The 20,190-nt window shown below is 39.9% G+C and overlaps 1 protein-coding gene across 3 annotated transcripts in view; it reads right to left on the reverse strand.

Annotated features, from left to right (window-relative positions):
* Nucleotides 1-20,190, reverse strand: part of TTC1 (tetratricopeptide repeat domain 1) — a 57,168-nt gene that overhangs the window by 22,755 nt on the left and 14,223 nt on the right. For all 3 annotated transcript variants that reach the window (XM_003134097.5, XM_005672575.3, XM_021076916.1), the window contains exons 3-4: nucleotides 2,048-2,108; nucleotides 506-618 (exon numbers count right to left, since the gene is read on the reverse strand). In XM_003134097.5, the coding sequence (XP_003134145.2) occupies nucleotides 506-618; nucleotides 2,048-2,108 (174 nt within the window). The remainder of the gene's footprint in view (nucleotides 1-505; nucleotides 619-2,047; nucleotides 2,109-20,190) is intronic.

The raw sequence follows: 20,190 nt of genomic DNA on the forward strand, positions 1-20,190 counted from the left end.
CTTCCACGAAAGCATTCACTTGACCACTTTATTTTTATTTATTTTTTTGTCTTTTTGCCATTTCTTGGGCCGCTCCCGCGGCATATGGAGGTTCCCAGGCTAGGGATCGAATTGGAGCCATAGCCGCTGGCCTATGCCACAGCCACAGCAACACGGGATCCGAGCCGCGTCTGCAACCTGCACCACAGCTCACGGCAACGCCAGATCCTTAAGCCACTGAGCAAGGCCAGGGACCGAACCTGCAACCTCATGGTTCCCAGTCGGATTTGTTAACCATTGCACCACAACAGGAACTCCCAACTTGACCACTTTAATGAGGAATGTGACCAGTAATATGACTTAAGTTTTTAAAAATATTTTTCCATTCTTTACATCAGGGAAATATACGTGCAGGAAAAGAGAGGCAGCAACTTTAACGTCCCTATGCTTGTTTCTGAAGAGAAGCTGTTCTACCAAAATACCGTTAAGTTCACGTGCTTAAAATGAAAACGTCAAAGATACTTACCTGTTTCATCCTCGCAGCAGCTCTATTTGAAAACAGAATAGACCTGTCTTTCTGGAAGCAGGATGGACACATCTGAAGGGCTCGAGTATAAGAACTTTCGGCTTCTATATAATCTGAGGATAAGGTAAAATATAAGAGGTCATTATGATTTTATTTCTGATATCATTGTATTCCAAAGGATTTCAGAATGCATGGCTTTCCATTCTTGGGACAAAGGTCTCTGCATGTTCAACCTTCATTTGGCTTATCAAATTAGAAAGGAGTTTTGAAAGGGAATTAGGGAACTAAAGTCTGGGATTAACAGACTGAGATGAAAAAAAATACCCACAAAGGAGCTGAGCAGGCCATTTTCTTTTAGTGCCCTGACCATAATTCTGTGGGGGGCAATGAATGTATAAATTAATCACCATTTTCTTTTATAAATCAGTCAACTACTGATCTTCACATTGTTGCTTTTAGCTCCATAAAACATCTCTCCAAACATTTCATGGGACCAATTTTAGGCAGGTTGACTCCATGAAAGCATAATGTCTTTAATTCAAATATATACATAGAATTTTTGTGTGTGTGTGTATTTTTAGGGTTGTATCCACAGCAATATGGAGGTTCCCCGGCTAGGGGTTGAATCAGAGCCACAGCTGCCAGCCTATACCACAGCCACAGCAAGGCAGGATCCGAACTGTGTCTGCAACCTACACCACAGCTCATGGCAATGCTGGATCCTTAACCCACTGAGTGAGGCCAGGGATCGAACCTGCGTCCTCATGCGTACAAATTGGTCTCATTAGCCACGACGGGAACTCCATTTTTTTTTTTTTTTGAGGTTTGAAATATTTAATACTAAAACACACATAGATACAATATATACAATACACTTTCAAAATTGGAAACATTAGTTCTCCTAGGGGAAAAAAAAAAAGGTGATGGCTGCTAAATGAGGATGTAAGAAAAAAAAATATTTTTTACCCTAAAAGTAACTAGGAGAAAATGTTACTACTCCAGATTTTTAAAGCAGTCACACTTTGAGATGTAAAACAACGCTATCTCAAGATCAAAAAGTTCCCCCAGCTTTTTATAAGAATAAACCCCACTTGTTCCTAAGCAAATACAGGAAATGCAGAGGACATGAAGAACACCTCTCTACTTAAGGCATCCACAGAAAAAGGCAAAGGAAAGAGCTAAGTACAAGCCATGGCAGGACCCACTGGGCCAGTTTTCACAGCAGTAAGCAGCCTTTTAACCTTTCAGGTTAGATTTTTTCCAAGGCAATAGCTGAGGAGTTTTTCCTCCTAATTTAAATGGGTTTATACAGACAGTGGATTATAGAAAAGTAAAACTATGCTTGGGCCTAGAGCCACATGTTAACTGGTCACTGTCAGCTGTGAATAATTTGGACCTGGTAAAAAACAAAATTCCAAGGTGTTGTGAAGCAACACAGTATTGTTAGCAGTTTAGGTTTGCTAGTTGTTTCCAAATGTTCTTCACAGACTACAAAAGAATGAGTCAAGATGCCCAGCATCAGTGTTGAAAAAGGTATCTTACCTCCTTTCTTAAACTGCTCATTTCCCTCCTCCTTTAGTCTACTGCTCTCTTCTCTCCTTCTCTGAAAGAGATCAGAGAATAACATCATTTCTCACAACATTATTCTAAGTGAACAAATTACATTTCATTACAAATTTCCTTCCCTCACACATTAGGTTATTTAATAGGCAGCAGCTTTACTTTTGAGAAGAGGGTCAGTTTTATCTAAATCTCAAAGAGATATAGAGAAAAATACCTGACCATCTGGCTAATCATCAACCACATTCTTGATGTTTAAAAGACAAAACCTAACTTTTCTATGGTTCTTGTTTTTGCATGGAACAGTAACTTCTATTAAAATGAAACTAACCAACATATTCAGTGGCTTACCATTATAAATTCAAATTATAGATCTATGGCTTATTAACTGCATGATTTGGGACAAGTTCCACATCTTTCGGAGCCTTGGTTTCCTCATCTAAAAACTGAGGCTTTAAAAGATTTATGGATTAACGTGATAATGTATGTAAAGCTCATAAGAGACTGGCAAATAAGGGCCCAACAAATATGAGCTATTATTTTTCTGTAAGATAAGTAACTTCACATTTATTTAGCTACAACTGCAGTCTGTGTCATGAAGGAAACATACGATACCAGCAGAGCGCACTATGGGGGACAAGTCTTATTTGCAGGGTGAGGGCAGTAGGCTATAGCAGGTAACAGCGAAATTTGAAGATAGTAAGATAAGGCTCTCTTTTCGTAGCTTATTCTAACAACACAGAAATTCACATAGATGGCCAGGAACTCAGGGAACTCAAAGGCAGAGTTGAGCATTATTTTGTAGAGCAAAGATGACATGTGCTGATCCCTGTGTGCTTTCAGCCCTGCAAAAGCAGAACTGTCAGAAGGGTCTGCACACCACATTTGACAGTGTTAAGAAAGATAATATCTCCAAATATCTTTCTTCATTCTTGGGTTTCTGACTAAATAAAAACTTCAAAGGAAGGAAAATACTGTTAGCAGGGTTCTTCATCCAAAGTACAAGCTGGGACCCTAAACAATTACCACTTTTTTTTTTGGCTTTTTAGGCATATGGAGGTTCTCAGGCTAGGGGTCCAATCAGAGCTACAGCTGCCAGCCTTCACCACAGCCATAACAACATCGGATCCAAGCTGCATCTGTAACCTACAACGCAGTTCATGGCAAGGCCGGATCCTTGATCCACTGAGTGAGGCCAGGGATCGAACCCTCAACCTCCTGGTTCCTAATCAGATTCGTTTCCGCTGCGCCACCATGGGAACTCCAAAATTAGTACTCTTAAGCTTAGGAATCAAATTAAAAATATTGTCACTACAGGAGAAGATCTGTAAATGAGCTGGAGGAGAGGGTGCTTTCCAAATACCTTATTATATTCTGGATGAAACAGAGCACTTGATGAGTATAAATAAAGAAACTAAAAAAAGGCAGGCATAAGCTGAATCTAATTTTTTTTTTTTTTTTTTTTTTGGCTTTTCAGGGTTGAATCTGTGGCATATGGAAGGGGTTGAACTGTAGCTGCAGCTGCTGGCCTACGCCACAGCAACTTTGGATCTGAGCCACAACTATGACCTACACCACAACTCACAGCAAAGCCGGATCCTTAAGTCACTGAGGCCAGGGATCGAATTTGCATCCTCATGGATACTAGTTGGGTCTGTAACCCACTGAGATATAACAGGAACTCCCTGAATCTAATTTTTATGGTATCTATTATATGCCAGATGTTCAGCAGATCAGATTCCTTTTAAGACATAACACATCTGGAGAGTTCTCGTCATGGCTCAGTGGTTAAAGAATCCGACTAGGAACCAGGAGGTTGCGGGTTTGATCCCTGGCCTTGCTCAGTGGATTAAGGATCCGGCGTTGCTGTGAGCTGTGGTGTAGATTGCAGACATGGCTCGGATCCCAAGTTGCTGTAGCTCTGGCGTAGGCCAGTAGCAACAGCTCTGATTAGACCCCTAGCCTGGGAATCTCCATATGCTGCAGGAATGGCCCCAGAAAAGGCAAAAAAAAAAAAAAAAAAAAAAAAAGGACATAACACATCTGGAGAAAGGATATTTTAAGAGAATAAGCAAAAAATAAAATGGGTGGTGGTGATGGCAATCAAAACACAAAAATATGTCCACATTTACCTAGTACTACCCAGAAGGGAGGTCCATGGATTGTAATGTCTTTATTGTATTAGTTAGGATCTTTGGATGCAAGCAAAAAGACTATTTCTCTTAAAAACAAAAAATTAAAAGGGCCTATTTACTGGAAAGCTACTGTGGGGCTCATACAATCAATGTGAGGGAAGCCTGAAATACAGGCTTAGAAAACAGGCAGGATTCAAGGCAGCTCTGCTGGGAGTTCCCACTGTGGCTCAGCAAGTTAAGAACCTGACTAGTATTCCTGAGGATGTGGGTTCTACCCATGGCCTTGATCAGAGGGTTAAGGATCCGGCATTGCAGTGAGCTGCACTGTAGGTTGTAGATGTGGCTCAGATCCTGAGTTGCTGTGGTTGTGGCGTATGCAGGCAGCTGTAGCTCTGATTCAACCCCTAACCTGGGAACTTCCACATACCTCAGATGAGGCCCTAAAAGAAAAAAAAAAAGGCAGCTCTGCTAAGACATGCTATAATAGCAGCCAACAAATCCTAGACATTCTCCTTTCTTTGCCCTGATCCAGATTTTTTAAAAGATTTTTATTTTTTCTATTATAGCTGATTTACAATGTCCTGTCAATTTCTGCTCTACAGCAAAGTGACCCACTCACTCTGACATACATACACATATATACACATACACACGTTGTTTTTCCTCACATTATCCCCCATCATGCTCCTCCTCATGTTGCATCATGTGACTAGATATAATTCCCTGAGCTACAGAGCAGGCATGTGACCTACACTTGGCTCACTGGATGCCTCTGACCAAAACTTTAAATCTGGATCAGGACTCCACACCATGCCCCAATCTAGACTTAAAGTTTTGGTCAGAGGCATCCAATGAGCCAAGTGTAGGTCACATGCCTTGGCTGTCAGAGAATGATGTGAGGGACATGGGGGACTGTCATTCAACGAGATTATAAAACCAGGGAATTCCTCCATACAGGAAGGGGTACTAGATGCTGGAAGTCAAACTGCATAATAAATCCAGTTAAAGGTTATTTCAAGCCCAAGTGGGCAAAGTAATCTTGAGAAAGAAGAATAAAGCTGGAGGCATTACACTCCCCTGATTTCAAACTAAATTCAAAGCTATAGTAACTAAAAGAGCATGGTATTGGCACAAAAACAAACACACTGATTCATGAAATAGAAAAGAATAGAGATCCCAGAAATACGCCCACACATGGAGTTCCTGTCATGATGCAGCAGAAACGAATCCAACTAGGAACCATGAGGTTTTGGGTTTGATCTCTGGCCTTGCTCAGCAGGTTAAGGATCAAGCATTGCTGTGAGCTGTGGTGCAGGTCACAGATGTGGCTTGGATCCCGTGTGGCCAGCAGCTGGAGCAGCTGGATCTCCGATTAGACCCCTAGCCTGGGAACCTCCACATGCCATGGGTGTGGCCCTAAAAAGCAAACAAAACAAAACAAACAACCCCCACACGTATGGTCAATTAATTTACGGCAAAAGAGCCAAGCATATACAATGGGGAAGGACAGTCTCTTCAATAAATGGTGCTGGGAAAACTGGACAGTTACATGTAAAGGAATGAAAACGGACTGCTACGTTACACCATATACAAAAATTAACTTGAAATGGATTAAAGGCTTGAACAAAAGACCTGAAACTCTAAAATTCCTAAGAAGCAAACAAAGGCAGTATGTTCCTTGACACAGGTCTTGGTGATGACTTTCTGAGTCTGATACCAAAAGCAAAAATAAACAAGTGGTGCAGGAGGTCAAGGATTCGCAGTTTGGGCTGCTGCTGTGGCATAGGTTTGGTTTCTGGTGTGACCAAAAAACAAAACAAAAACCCCAAACCAAATGGGACTACATCAAACTAAAAAGCTTCTGCACAGCAAAGGAAACCACTAACAAAATGAATGGAAGAAAATATCTGCAAATCATATATCTGATAAGGGATTCATACCCAAAATACAAAAAGAACCCATACAACTTAACAGCAAACAAACAAATAAAAATCTTATTTAAAAATGAGCTGAAGCTCTGAATAGACATTTTTCCAAAGAAGCCATACAGGGCCAACACATCCATGAAAAGATGTTCAAGATCATTAATCATTAGGGAAATGCAAATCAAACACTACAATGAGATATAATTTCATACCAGTTAGAATGGCTATTATCAAAAAGATAAGAAATAACAAGTGTTGCCAAGAATGTGGAGAAAAGAAAACCTTTGTGCACTGTTGGTGAGACTGTAAACTGGTACAGCCACAATGGAAAACAGTAATGAAATTCCTTAAAAAATTAAAAATAGAACTACCATATGATCCAGCAATTCAATTTCTGGGTATTCATCTGAAGAAAATGAAAATACTAACTTAGAAAGGTATCTGCATCCTTTTATTCACAGCAGCATTATTCACAATAGCCAAGATATGGAAACAATCTAATTGCCCATTGAGAATGAATGGATAAAGAAATGGTGATATAGAGTTGGGGGGTTAAGATGGCAGAATAGAAGGACTGGAGCTCACCTTCTCTCATAAAAACAAAAACTTAACAACCAAATGCTGAACAACTTTCAGCCAAATAGACTGGAAACTTGCAAAAAGATATCCTACTCCAGAAGACAAAAAAGGAGGCCACATCAAGAGGCAGGAGGGGTGATTACGTGATATAAGCAACCTCAAACCTGCTGGGTAGGAAGCCCACAGACTGGAAAGCAACTGTATCACAAAGACTCACCTACAGGAATGAGAGTTCTGAGCCCCACGTCAGGGCCCCATGCCTGGGGATCTGGCATTGGGAGAAAGAGCCCCCAGAGCATCTGGTATTGAAAGCCAGTGGGGCTTGTGTGCAGAAACTCCAACGGACTGGGGGAAACGGAGACCCCACTCTTGAAAGGCACATGCAAGCTTTTGTGTGCGCTGGGTCCTGGGGCAAAGCGAGGCTCCATGGGAATCTGGGTCGGACTTGACTACAGTTCTTGGAGGATCTCCTGGGAAAATGGAGTGACTGTGGCTTATTGTGGGGGAAGGAAATTGGAATCAAAGCTCTTGGGAATATTCATCAGCATGTGTTCCTCTGGAGGTGGCCATTTTGGGAAAGTCTGGCCCCACCCATCAGCGGTGAAAAGCCCCAGGCCAAACAACAATCCAGGTGGGACCACAGTCCCACACATCAGTAAATAGGCTGCCTAAAGACCCCCCCCAGGCACACAGCTGCCTCTAATCTCACCCAGAGACAAAGCCCCAACCACCGGAGGGATAAGAATCAACCCTACCTACCAGTGGCAAGTACCAGTCCCTCCCATCAGGAAGCTTACAGCAAGCCCCCATATCAACTTCAGCCACAAGGGGGGCAGACATCAGAAGTAAGAGAGGCTACAACTCTATTGTCTGCAAAAAGGAAACCACACCAAAAACCTATAAAAATGAAAAGGCAGGGAACTATAACTCAGAAAAGGGAGCAAGAAAAAAATCCCAGAAAAACAGCTAAGTGATCTGGAGATTATCAGCCTCCAGGAAAAAGACTTTAGGTTGACAATACTGAAGATGATGCAAGACTTTGGAAATAGACTAGAGGCAAAGATGGGTAATTTACAGGAAACACTCAACAAAGAAATACAAGATTTAAAACTTAAGCAAGCAGAGATGCAAGATACAATAACTAAAATAAAAAATTCCTTAGAAGCAACCAACAGCAGAATATAGGAAGCAGAAGAATGAATAAGCGAGGTGGAGGACAGACTAGTGGAAATCACTGATGCAGAACAGAAAAGAGAAAAAAGGTTGAAAAGAAATGAGGACAGTCTAAGAAAACTCTGGGACAACGTTAAATGCACCAACATCCGTATTATAGGGGGTGGCAGAAGGAGAAGATAGAGAGAAAGGGACAGAAAAATTATTCAAAGAGATATTAGCCATAAACTTCCCTAACATGGGAAAGGATCCACTCACTCAAATCCAGGAAACACAACGAGTACCATATAAAATAAACCAAAGGAGGAATACCCCAAGACACATATTAATCAAACTGACCAAAAGTAAAGACACAGAGAAAATACAGAAGCTAGGGAAAAGAAACAAACAACATACAAGGGAACCCCAAAAAGGGTTTGGCATATTTTCCAGCAGAAACTGCAGGCCAGAAGGGAGTGGCACGATACACTTAGCGTGATGAAAGGAAAAAAACCTCAAACCAAGATTACTTTATCCAGCAAGGTTCTCATTCAGATTTGAAGGAGAAATCAAAAGCTTTAAAGATAAGCAAAAGATAAACAGAATTCAGCAAGACTAGACCAGCTTTACAACAAATACTAAAGGAATTTCTCTAGGCAGAAAAGGCCACAACTGGAAACAGTATCACAAATGACAAGGCTCAACAGTAAAAGCATACATACAGTAAAGGCAGGAATCATCCATGCATAAATATGCTACCAAAATCAGAAACTGTGAGAAGAGGAGGGTACAAATACAGGACACTGGAGATGCACTTGCAATTAAGAGACCAGCAACTTAAAACAGTCTTGTATATATATAGACTCCTTTATCAGAACTTCAGGGCGGAGTTCCCGTCGTGGCGCAGTGGTTAACGAATCCGACTAGGAACCATGAGGTTGCGGGTTCGGTCCCTGCCCTTGCTCAGTGGGTTAATGATCCGGCGTTGCCGTGAGCTGTGGTGTAGGTCGCAGACGCGGCTCGGATCCCGCGTTGCTGTGGCTCTCGCGTAGGCCGGTGGCTACAGCTCCGATTCAACCCCTAGCCTGGGAACCTCCATATGCCGCGGGAGCGGCCCAAGAAATAGCAATAACAGCAACAACAACAACAACAGACAAAAAGACAAAAAAGACAAAAAAACAAAAACAAAAAACAAAAAAAAAACAAAAAAAAACAACAAAAAAAAAGAACTTCAGGGCAACTGCAAACCAAAAATCTACAATTGATACACAAACAAATAAGAAAAATAAACTCAAATACAACACTAAAGATAGTCATCAAATCACAAGAGAACAAGAGAAGAAAAAAGAGTAACAAAAACAAATCCAAAATAGTTAATAAAATGGCAATAAGAACATACAAATCAATAATTACCTTAAATGTAAATGGACTAAATGCCCCAACCAAAAGACATAACTGACTGAATGGATACAAAAACAAGATCCATATATATGCTGTCTTCAAGAGACCCACTTCACTTTCAGGGACACATACAAGTTGAAAGTGACAGGATAGAAGAAAATACTCCATGCAAACAGGAATCAAAAGAAAGCTGGAGTAGTGAAACTCATACCAGACAAAACAGACCTTAAAATAAAGAACATTTTAAGAGACAAAGACATTACATAATGATCAAAGGATCAATCCAAGAAGAAGATGTAACAATTGTAAATGTATATACACCCAACATAGGATCACCTCAATACATAAGACAACTACTAACAACCTTAAAAGGAGAAACTGACAACACAATAACAGCGGGGGACTTTAACACCCCACTTACAGCAATGGACAGATCATACAAAAAGAAAATCAACAAGGAAACACTGGCCCTCAGTGAGGCATTAGACAAGATGGCTTTATAGATATTCATAGGACATTCCATTCAAAACCAGGAGAACAGGAGTTCCCTTCGTGGCTCAGTGGTTAACAAACCTGACTAGGATACATGAGGATGTGGGTTTGATCCCTGGCTTCACTCAGTGGGTTAATGATCCAGCTTTGCCATGAGCTGTGGTGTAGGTCACAGATGCAGCTTGGTCCCATATTTCTGTGGCTGTGCTGTAGGTCAGCAGCTGCAGGTCCAATTCAATTCCTAGCCTGGGAAACTCCATATGCCATGGGTGCGGCCCTAAAAAGTAAACAAACAAACAAAAACCAAAGTAGCAGAATACACATTCTTCTCAAGTACACACGGAACATTCTCTATGATTCATCACATTCTGGGCCACAAATCAAGTCTCTTTTCTGACCACAATGCTATATGACTGGAAATCAACAATAAGAAAAAAACTGCAAAAAACACAAACACGTGGAGACTAAACAACATATGCAGCACTGGAGAAATCAAAGAGGAAATTAAAAAATACCTAGAAGCAAATGACAACAAAGATACAACACTCCAAAACCTATGGGATGCAGCAAAAGCAGTTCTAAGAGAGTTTATAGCAATACAAGCCTACCTGAGGAAACAAGAAAACACTCAAATAAACAACCTGACTTTACACCTAAAGCAGCTAGAGAGAGAAGAACAGACAAGACTTAAAGTTAGCAGAAGGAAAGAAACCATAAAAATCAGAGCAGAAATCAATGAAATATAAATGAAGACAACCAGAGAAAAGATCAATGAAACAAAAAGCTGGTTCTTTGAAAAGATCAACAAAATTGATATACCCCTAGCCAGACTTATCAAGAAAAAAAAAAAAAAAAAAGAGGACTCAAATCAATAAAATCAGAAATGAAAAAGGAGAAGTTACAATAGATATCACCGAAATACAAAGGGTCATAAGAGACTACTACATGCAACTATATGCCAATAAAATGGGAAACCTAGAAGAAATGGACAAATTCTGAGAAAAGTACAATCTTCCAAAACTAAACCAAGGCGAAACAGAAAAGATGCATGGGCCAATCACAAGAACCGAAACTGAAACTGTGATTAAAAAACTTACACTAAACAAAAGTCCAGGACCAGATGGCTTCACAGGAGAATTCTATCAAACATTTAGAGAAGAACTAACACCTATCCTTCTGAAACTATTCCAAAAAATTGCAGAGGAAGGAACACTCCCAAACTCATTCTATGAGGCCACCATCATGCTGATACCAAAACCAGACAAAGATACCACACATACACACACAATTTACAGGCCAATTTCACTGATGAACACAGACGCAAAAATCCTCAACAAAATTCTAGCAAACCAAATCCAACAATACATTAAAAGGACTGTACATCATGATCAAGTGGGATTTATCCCAGGGATGCAAGGATTCCTCAATATCCACAAATCCATCAGTGTGATACACCACATTAACAAACTGAAGAATAAAAATCATATGATCCTCTCAATAGATGCAGAAGAAGCCTTTGACAAAATCTAACATCCATTTCTGATAAAAACCCTTCAGAAAATGGGCATAGAGGGAACCTACCTCAACATAATAAAGGCCCTATATGACAAACCCAGAGCTATCATCATTTTCAATGGTGAAAAGCTGAAAGAATTCCTGCTGAGATCAGGAACAAGACAAGGATGTCTGCTCTCACCACTATTATTCAACATAGATTTGGAAGTCCTAGCCATGGCAATCAGAGAAGAAAAAGAAATAAAAGGAATCAAAATTGGAAAGGAAGAAGTAAAACAATCACTATTTGCAGAAGACACGATACTAAGAAAATCCTAAAGACACTACCAGAAAACTGTTAGAGCTCATCCATGAATTTGGCAAAGTTGCAGGATACAAAATCAATACACAGAAATCGACTGCATTTCTATATATTAACAACAAAGGATCAGAAAAAGAAATTAGGGAAAAAGTCCCATTTACCATCACATCAAAAATACTTAGGAATAAACCTACCTAAAGAGACAAAAGATTTGTACTCTGAAAACTATGAGATGCTGATGAAAGAAATCAAAAATGACACAAACAGATGGAAAGACATACCATGCTCTTGGATTGGAAGAATCAATATTGTCAAAATGACTATACTGCCCAAGGCAATCTACAGATCAATGCAATCCCTATCAAATTGCCAAGGACATTTTTCACAGAACTAAAACAAAACATTTAAAAGTTTGTTTGGAAGAACAGAAGACCCAGAATAGCCAAAGACATCCTGAAAAAGAAAAATGGAGCTGGAGGAATCAGGCTCCCAGACTTCAGACTATACTACAAAGCAACAATAATCAAAACTGTATGGTACTGGCGCAAAGACAGAAATATAGATCAGTGGAACAGGATAGAAAGCCCAGAATTATACCCACGTACCTATAGCCAACTCATCTATGACAAAGGAGGCAAGAATATACAATGGAGAAAAGACAGTCCCTTTAATAAGTGGGGCTGAGAAAACTGGATAGCCACATGGAAAAGAATGAAATTAGAACACTTCCTAACACCATATACAAAAATAAACTCCAAATGGATTAAAGACCTAAATATAAGATCAGACACTATAAAACTCTTAGAGGAAAACACAGGCCAAACATTCTCTGACATAAACCACAGCAACATCTTCTCAGATCCACCTTCTAGAGTAATGACAATAAAAACAAAAATAAACAAATGGGACTTCATTCAACTTAAAAGTTCCTGCACAGCAAAGGAAACACTAAACAAAACGAAAAGACAACCCACAGAATGGGAGAAAATATTTGCAAATGAAGCGACTGACAAGGGATTAATCTCCAAAATTTATAAACACCTTCTGCTGCTCAATACCACCCCCCCAAAAAAAAACCCACAAACAACCCCATCAAAAAATGGGCAGAGGATCTAAACAGACAATTCTCCAAAGAAAACATACAGATGGCCAGAAAACAGAGGAAAAGATGTTCAACATCACTCATTATTAGAGAAATGCAAACCAAACCCACTATGAGGTACCACCTTACACTGGCCAGAATGGCCATTATCAAAAAAGTCTACAAACAATAAGTGCTGGCGAGGGTGTGGAGAAAAGGAAACCCTCTTTCACTGCTGGTGGGAATGTAAATTGGTGCAACCACTATGAAAAACAGTCTGGAGATTCCTCAGAAAACTAAAAGTAGAATTACCATTTGCTCCAGCAATCCCACTCCTGGGCATCTGTCCAGAGAAAACCATGACTCGATAAGATACATGTACTATAATGTTCATTGCAGTACTATATACAATAGCCAAAACATGGAAACAACCTAAACGGCCATCAACAGAGGAGTAGATCAAGAAGATGTGGTACATATACACAATGGAATATCATTTGGCCACTAAAAGGAAAGAAATAATGGCATTTATAGCAACGTGGATTGACCTAGAAATTATCATGCTAAGTGAAGTCAGTCAGACATTGAGACACCAACATAAATGCTATCACTTACATGTGGAATCTAAAAAAAGGACATGAACTTCTTTGCAGAACAGATACTGACTCACAGACAGAAAAACTTTGGTTTCCAAATGAGACAGGTTGGGGGATGGGAGGATGTGCTGGGGGTTTGGGAAGGAAATGCTATAAAATTTGGTTGGGATATCATTGTGCAACTATAAAAGTAATTGAGCAATAAAAAATGCTATAAAAAAAGAAACGGCAGTATATATACACAATGTAATATTATTCAGTGAATAAAAAGAATGAAATCTTGCCCTTTGCGACATGTATGGACCCCAAGGGCATTATGATATTGAAATAAATCAGAGAAAGACAGACACCATATGATTTCTATTATATGTGGAATCTAAGGAAAACAGCAAAACAAAACAAAAACCACCAAGGTCAGAGGTCAGGGCTTGGGAGGGATGGAAAAAATGAGTGAAGGGATATATAAAAACCTTAAAATTTTTTTATAAATTATAAAATAATTTCAATTAGGGTAAAATCAAAACCCCACAAAAGCAAATTTATTTGATCAATTTTAAATTCACACAAATACAGACAAACCTACTCATCATTGACTAATCAAGTTCTAATAGTGAACTTTAACAATGAAAAGTTGCTTTCACATTAGAAAATGTATTAATGCAAGTTAGCATATTAATAAGAGGAAACTATATGATCATATGAATAAATGCATCCCAGGTCTTAAAATTCTGTTATATATACATATTTTTTGGTGTCTTTTTAGGGCTGCATCCAAGGCATATGGAAGTTCCCAGGCTAGGGGTTGAATTGGAGCTACAGCTGCTGGCCTACACCACAGCCACAGCAACGCCAGATCCAAGCCATGTCTGCAACCTACACCACAGCTCACAGCAACACCGGATCCTTAACACACTGAGCGAGGCCAGGGATCAAACCCATGTCCTCATGGATACTAGCTGGGTTTGTTACCACTGAGCCATGATGGGAACTTTTGTAATATATATTTGTAAAAAGTTACACTAAAAATAAAAATTCTCTAGAGAAGGTCAACTCATCAGGTTATTAAAGTTAAATGTCTATCTATTAATGAATTTCAATCTCTCTGCTTTAATTCTAATCTCAAGCTACTTTCTGATCTCCATAGATCTCTGATCTATAATCTGTTCTCTACAATCTGTTTTCCAACTTATCAAGAATGTTCTATGAACACAGATGAGTCATTCAGATCGCCAGATCAGGCTTTTGTGAAGTCTGTGTATGTTTGTGTATTAAGAGTTTTATTATTTGGTAAATTTAGAACATAAAGATCCCAATGGGAAAAGCCTAGATACAAGGTACACCAGAAAGAATTACTGATAAGAGCCAGCCTGAGTAGGCAGCCCTAGAAAAACTCATGGCATTTTTATAACTAGGCCTAAAAGAACTGGCAAAGAGCCGGGCTCCAGAATGTATTTCAGAGGCCAACTATTCTAAGGGAGGCATTTTATTTTTCCATAAATCACAACTCAGTGACCCATTCAGCAGTAAACACTGGAAAAGAGCTCTGCTTCCACAGACTGTATAAATTGAGGATTAATGCAATTATCAATATCATGCTGACTATCTCCTTGGAAACAGCTAAAAATAGCACTTTGAAGAGAAGGCTGCACTATCTCCCAGCTGTGCCTAGAGACTAACTTGATTGCAGTACAAAGCCTAGGATTTATTCTGCTGCTGGAACATACTCTTTTTCCTAAGGATGCACTTACACTGTGCAATGCTACTGGAAACCAAGGACAGATTTCGCAGAGTCTAAGTCTTACTTAGTATGCTAAGTGCCAGGAACACATAAAGGAACCGGTAGTGCTGGCATTCTGCAGCATTATCAGCTGCCAGTTTCCTAGGTTCTGGTCTAACATGGTTAAGAGCCCTCTCACGTGCCTCCACAATGCCTTTTAATGCATTCTAGAGGCCTCATGGGGAAACAACTACCCTAGAACTGAATTTCCTTAAGAATGGGAACCAAAGATATTTTTACAGGGCTCTTTACCAAGTACTCCTCCCCATCACTGAAAACTCAGGGGGAAACAGTGATATTATTTTGCATTGTCAATCATCACAGGAACTGTGAAGGCAAATCTCAAATAGACAACGCCCCTGATAAATGGGGTTTCCTGCAACAAGTGGTTATTACAGTTGCAAACTTTCCAGCCTGCTACTCAAAAGTAAATACAACCCATATCAGCATAGCTTCTCACTGCTTAAAATTTGTTGTCACATGTTAGCCCATCTGCTTCTCAAGACAATTCTAAGAGATAGGCAATGGAAGTATTTACCTATCTCATGGGTTAAAAACAAATATATCAAGATTTGGAAATCTCTTATTCTTTACACTACAGCAAACTTCTATTCCAATCTACTCAACCTTATCTCCCACCACTACACAATCCCTCCCCTTTCAGTCTGATCTTATTCTTCATTCCATTCTTTTGCTTATGCACTCACCTTGGAATGCCCTTGTTTCTCTTCCATATTTTCCTTCCAACCGTCCAAACCAAATTTTCCTGTTTTCAAAGTCTAGCACAAAACCTATCTCTCCCCCAGGACAACCTTTCACTTCCTTCCCCCACAAGATCTTCCCCTGAATGCAGACTATACATAATGCCTCTAGTCTGGCAATTCAATTCTGCCTCACAGGGTATTTTTATTTATTTTTGAGGGTCTTTTTAGGGCGGCACCTGTGGCATATGGAAGTTCCTAGCTAGGGGTCAAATTGGAGCTGTAGCTGCCAGCCTATACCACAGCCACAGCCACAGGCACAGCCACACCAGATCCAAGCCAGGTCTGTGACCTACACTGCAACTCATGGCAATGCTAGATCCTTAACCTACTGAGCGAGGCCAGGGATTGAACCCACGTCCTCATGGATACTAGCTGGATTTGTTACCACTGAGCTGTGACAGGAACTCCCTCACAGGGTATTTTTAAGAGAATAAAAAAGCACTGCAAAAAGTCTGGAATGTTACATAATGTTTAAATGGTTTCATGGGTTGAAGAATACTGTACATCCCCCTTAGACCTGGGCAAGAGGGGTCTGTTAAGGTCCTCTTCTGACTGCACCCTTCCTCTCATGGGGCCCTGTTGGGACAGTCTCCAGATTTCCTGCCCGAGTCTTCTTAGCCTACTTTCAGTATCAGCATAAAACTGCCTGATCTGTCCCCCTAAGGGTGGGCTTTGCTGCAGGTATACATTATATTCCAGGTGTAATTACTTTGTAATTACCTGGAACCACCCATTTCTCCAAGGAGTCCTGGATTCTTTTAGTGCAGAAACCAAGATCTACGTGCTAGCATGTTCACTGTAAACAGGGAGTCACTGCTTTTAGGCTCTCTCAGTGAAGAAACCCATGGAAATAAATCTTAAAAAAAGAAAACAAAACAAAAATCCCAGGAGTCAAAGAATGCACCAAGTGAAGTCTTTTATGTATGTATTCAAATAAGTGAACATCAGGAGTTCCCGTCGTGGCGCAGTGGTTAACAAATCCGACTAGGAACCATGAGGTTGTGGGTTCGCTCCCTGCCCTTGCTCAGTGGGTTAATGATCCGGCGTTGCCGTGAGCTGTGGTGTGGGTCGCAGACTCGGCTCGGATCCCATGTTGCTGTGGCTCTGGTGTAGGCTGGCAGCTCAGCTCCGATTACACCCCTAGCCTGGGAACCTTCATATGCTGAGGGAGTGGCCCAAGAAATGGCAAAAAGACAAAGACAAAAACAAAAACAAAAAACAGATAAGTGAACATCACACCAACTCCCACAGTGAAAATTCTGGTTCCCAGTAACTGCAATATATTTACTCATTTGCTCCATTCTACGACAAAAAAAAAAAAAAAGTTTCAAAATTACACTATGAGTATGGCTACCAATAACCTACTATATTAAGTTAAAGATTTCTTTGCAGTTCTTTCTGACTTTAGGATATATCCTATTAACAGTGTACAGGCAGAGGACTATGTCCAAGTTATTGGAATTATCTTCTCTATATAATCAATTTGATAGTCATGTTAATATGCAATCAATTTGATATAATTACATTAATTTGTTACTGTTTGTAATTCATTTTAAGGCTTAATTCTTCCTATCCCTTCTGATTTAGTTTTAATATTGGAATGTGCAGAATATTTAGAGTTTGACACTCAATACTAGGTGGGACTCTTTTTTTTTTTTTTTTTTTTTTTCCAGGCACACCCACAACTGGAAGTTCTGAGGCCAGGGAATGAATCCAAGCCACAACTATGACTTATGCCATAGCTGCAGCAATGCTGGATTCTTAACCCACTGTGCTAGATGGGGGATCGAACCCGAACCACTGCACCAGATCCTTAATCCACCGAGCCACAGAGGGAACTCATAGGTGGGAATTCTGATGTGGCTAAGTAAGGAGGTTGCCAAATCTTCTAACTTAAAAGCAACAATGGAACTGGACAAAAAGATCAAAAACAACTACTTCAAGTGTCCTGGAAATGGACTAAAGGCTTACAACAAAGTGAGTAACACTCATGAAAAACTACTGAACTTCAAGAAAGAACCGTGGAAATCTGTGGCACATTTGCTAGAGACTGCTCTCATCTTCCTTCCAACATTCAATGTGGTAATTGTAACACAGAAAGGTAGGCTATGAAAAAACAGCAGTTCCACTGCTGGAGAAGGCTGTCCTGATTAGGAGAAGGTGAAACAATCCATGCTCAGTGGTGCTGCAATCTGAATGGGGAAGGGCAGGAGTTCTGCTAATTTGTGGTTGCAATCACGTTGAGCAAACAAAGGAACCCAGGGACCAGACAGAAACGTAACGGGAAGATATAAAAAGAGACACTCATAGAGGTACTTGATAAGCTTTTCAAATATCCCTGGCTGACCGGAGTTGGTATACATGCTTAGGAAAAATGGAGAGGGCTAAAACTATTCACACATCCTTGTTCTATCAGAAGCCTGTATAAATGTGCTGAGGAGACTCAAGAGGGTCCAGTTGGGGCAGACCTGAAAATTATTTAACTTGGAATACACCTCTAAATCAACACACAGATCCAGTGATAGCAGGTGGAAGCCTTACTCATTTGAGATGTTTGAACATAATCTCTAGCCAGCTATTAGATGACAAGTAAGCTGTGCAGAAACGGAAGCAATACCAGGAAAGCCAGACTTAAAAATATAAACAAGAACAAAACCAAAACCCAATTAAGCAGAGCTATCAGCAGCCACACACTCCACAGAAAATGAATTGAACAGCTTCAGTCCGGGTAAATAACTAAACAAACAAGCAGAAGGGCCAAAGAGCAAAAACAAAAGTAACTGGGTGGTAGGGGTGGGGGAAGATCAGACTCTATAGAGTTGCTTCAATATTACTTAAAATGCCCAGTTTCAACAAAAAAATTATAAGCTATGCAGAGACAGAAAGGTTTGATTCATAATCAGGAAAAAAGTCAACAGAAGCATCTGAGTATACACAGATATTAAATCCAACAGACTTAGAAACAGCAATAAATAATTTGTTGAAAGAACTAAAAGGAATATATTTAAAGATTTATATGAGAGCATGATGACAAAGATTTACAAAAAAAAAAAAAAGAAATAACCATGAGATGGGGCAGAAATCATTTAAAAAGAAAAAAAATAAAACAAAAAGTTGAAAGCTTAAATAACTGAAATGAAAAGTTCATGGAAGGGCTCAACAGCAGATCTGAAGTGACATGAAAAAAAGTAAACTTTAGAGTAACAGATATCCAACCTGAGGAACTAAGAGCAGAAAAAAAAAGATGGAAAAAAAAAATGAACAGACTCTTCACAATATCTGGACATGGATTCAAATCTAGAGATACCAGAGTCAAACTGTTCAAAAACAAACTGACAATCTGAGAGCAACATGATAAAAACAATTTAGGTATAGGGGAACAGCAGAATTATTAACATCTCCTTTCTTTCTTTCTTTTTTTTCCTTTGCTTTTTAGGGCCGCAATCACTCATGGCACATGGATGTTCCCAGGCTAAGTCGGAGCTACAGCAACACAGGATCTGAGCTGTGTCTGCAACCTACACCACACAGCTCATGGCAATGCTGGATCCTTAACCCACTGAGCAAGGCCAGGGATCAAACCTGCATCTTCATGGAAACTTGTCAGGTTCGTTAACCAGTGAGCCACAAAGGGAACTCCAATATTTCATTCCTTACCAGAAACAATGAAGGCCAGAGGCAGTGTAATGATATATTTAAAATGGTGAGGAGTTCCTGTTGTGGCTCGGTAGTTAACGAATCTGACTAGGAACCATGAGGTTGCAGATTCGATCCCTGGCCTCACTCAGCGGGTTAAGGATCTGGCGTTGCCGTGAGCTGTGGTGTAGGTTGCAGACACGGCTCAGATCCCACATTGCTGTGGCTGTGGCATAGGCCAGCAGCTATGGCTCCAATTTGACCCCTAGCCTGGGAACCTCCATATGCCACGGGAGCAGCCCCAGAAAAGGCAAAAAGACCAAAAAAAAAAAAAAAAAAAAAAAAAAAAAAAAAAAAAAAAAAGTGAAAGACTGCCAGTCAAGAATTAGATATTTAGCAGGACCATACCTCAAAATGAAGGCAAAATAAAGACATTTTACAGATAAAGACAGAAAAATATTTGCTGCTACCAAACTTGCCTTACAAGACATACTAGAGGAAGTCCTCTGAATTGAAAAGGGATGACACCAGATGGTAAATCTACATGAAAAAGTGAAGAGCACTGAAAATGTTAAATATATCAAAGGTCCTATAAATATATTATTTTCTCTAAAAGACAAGGTTATATAAGATATGGTTGGTTTTACAAAATACATTGACATACCATATATGACAATGGCAGCAAAGGAGGGAGAAGGAAATGAAACTACACTAAAGCAAAATTTCTGTATTTTACATAGCATTAAAATAGACTGGAATAAATGCATAATG

Source organism: Sus scrofa, chromosome 16 (assembly GCF_000003025.6).
Source record: "Sus scrofa isolate TJ Tabasco breed Duroc chromosome 16, Sscrofa11.1, whole genome shotgun sequence".
NCBI lineage: Eukaryota > Metazoa > Chordata > Mammalia > Artiodactyla > Suidae > Sus > Sus scrofa.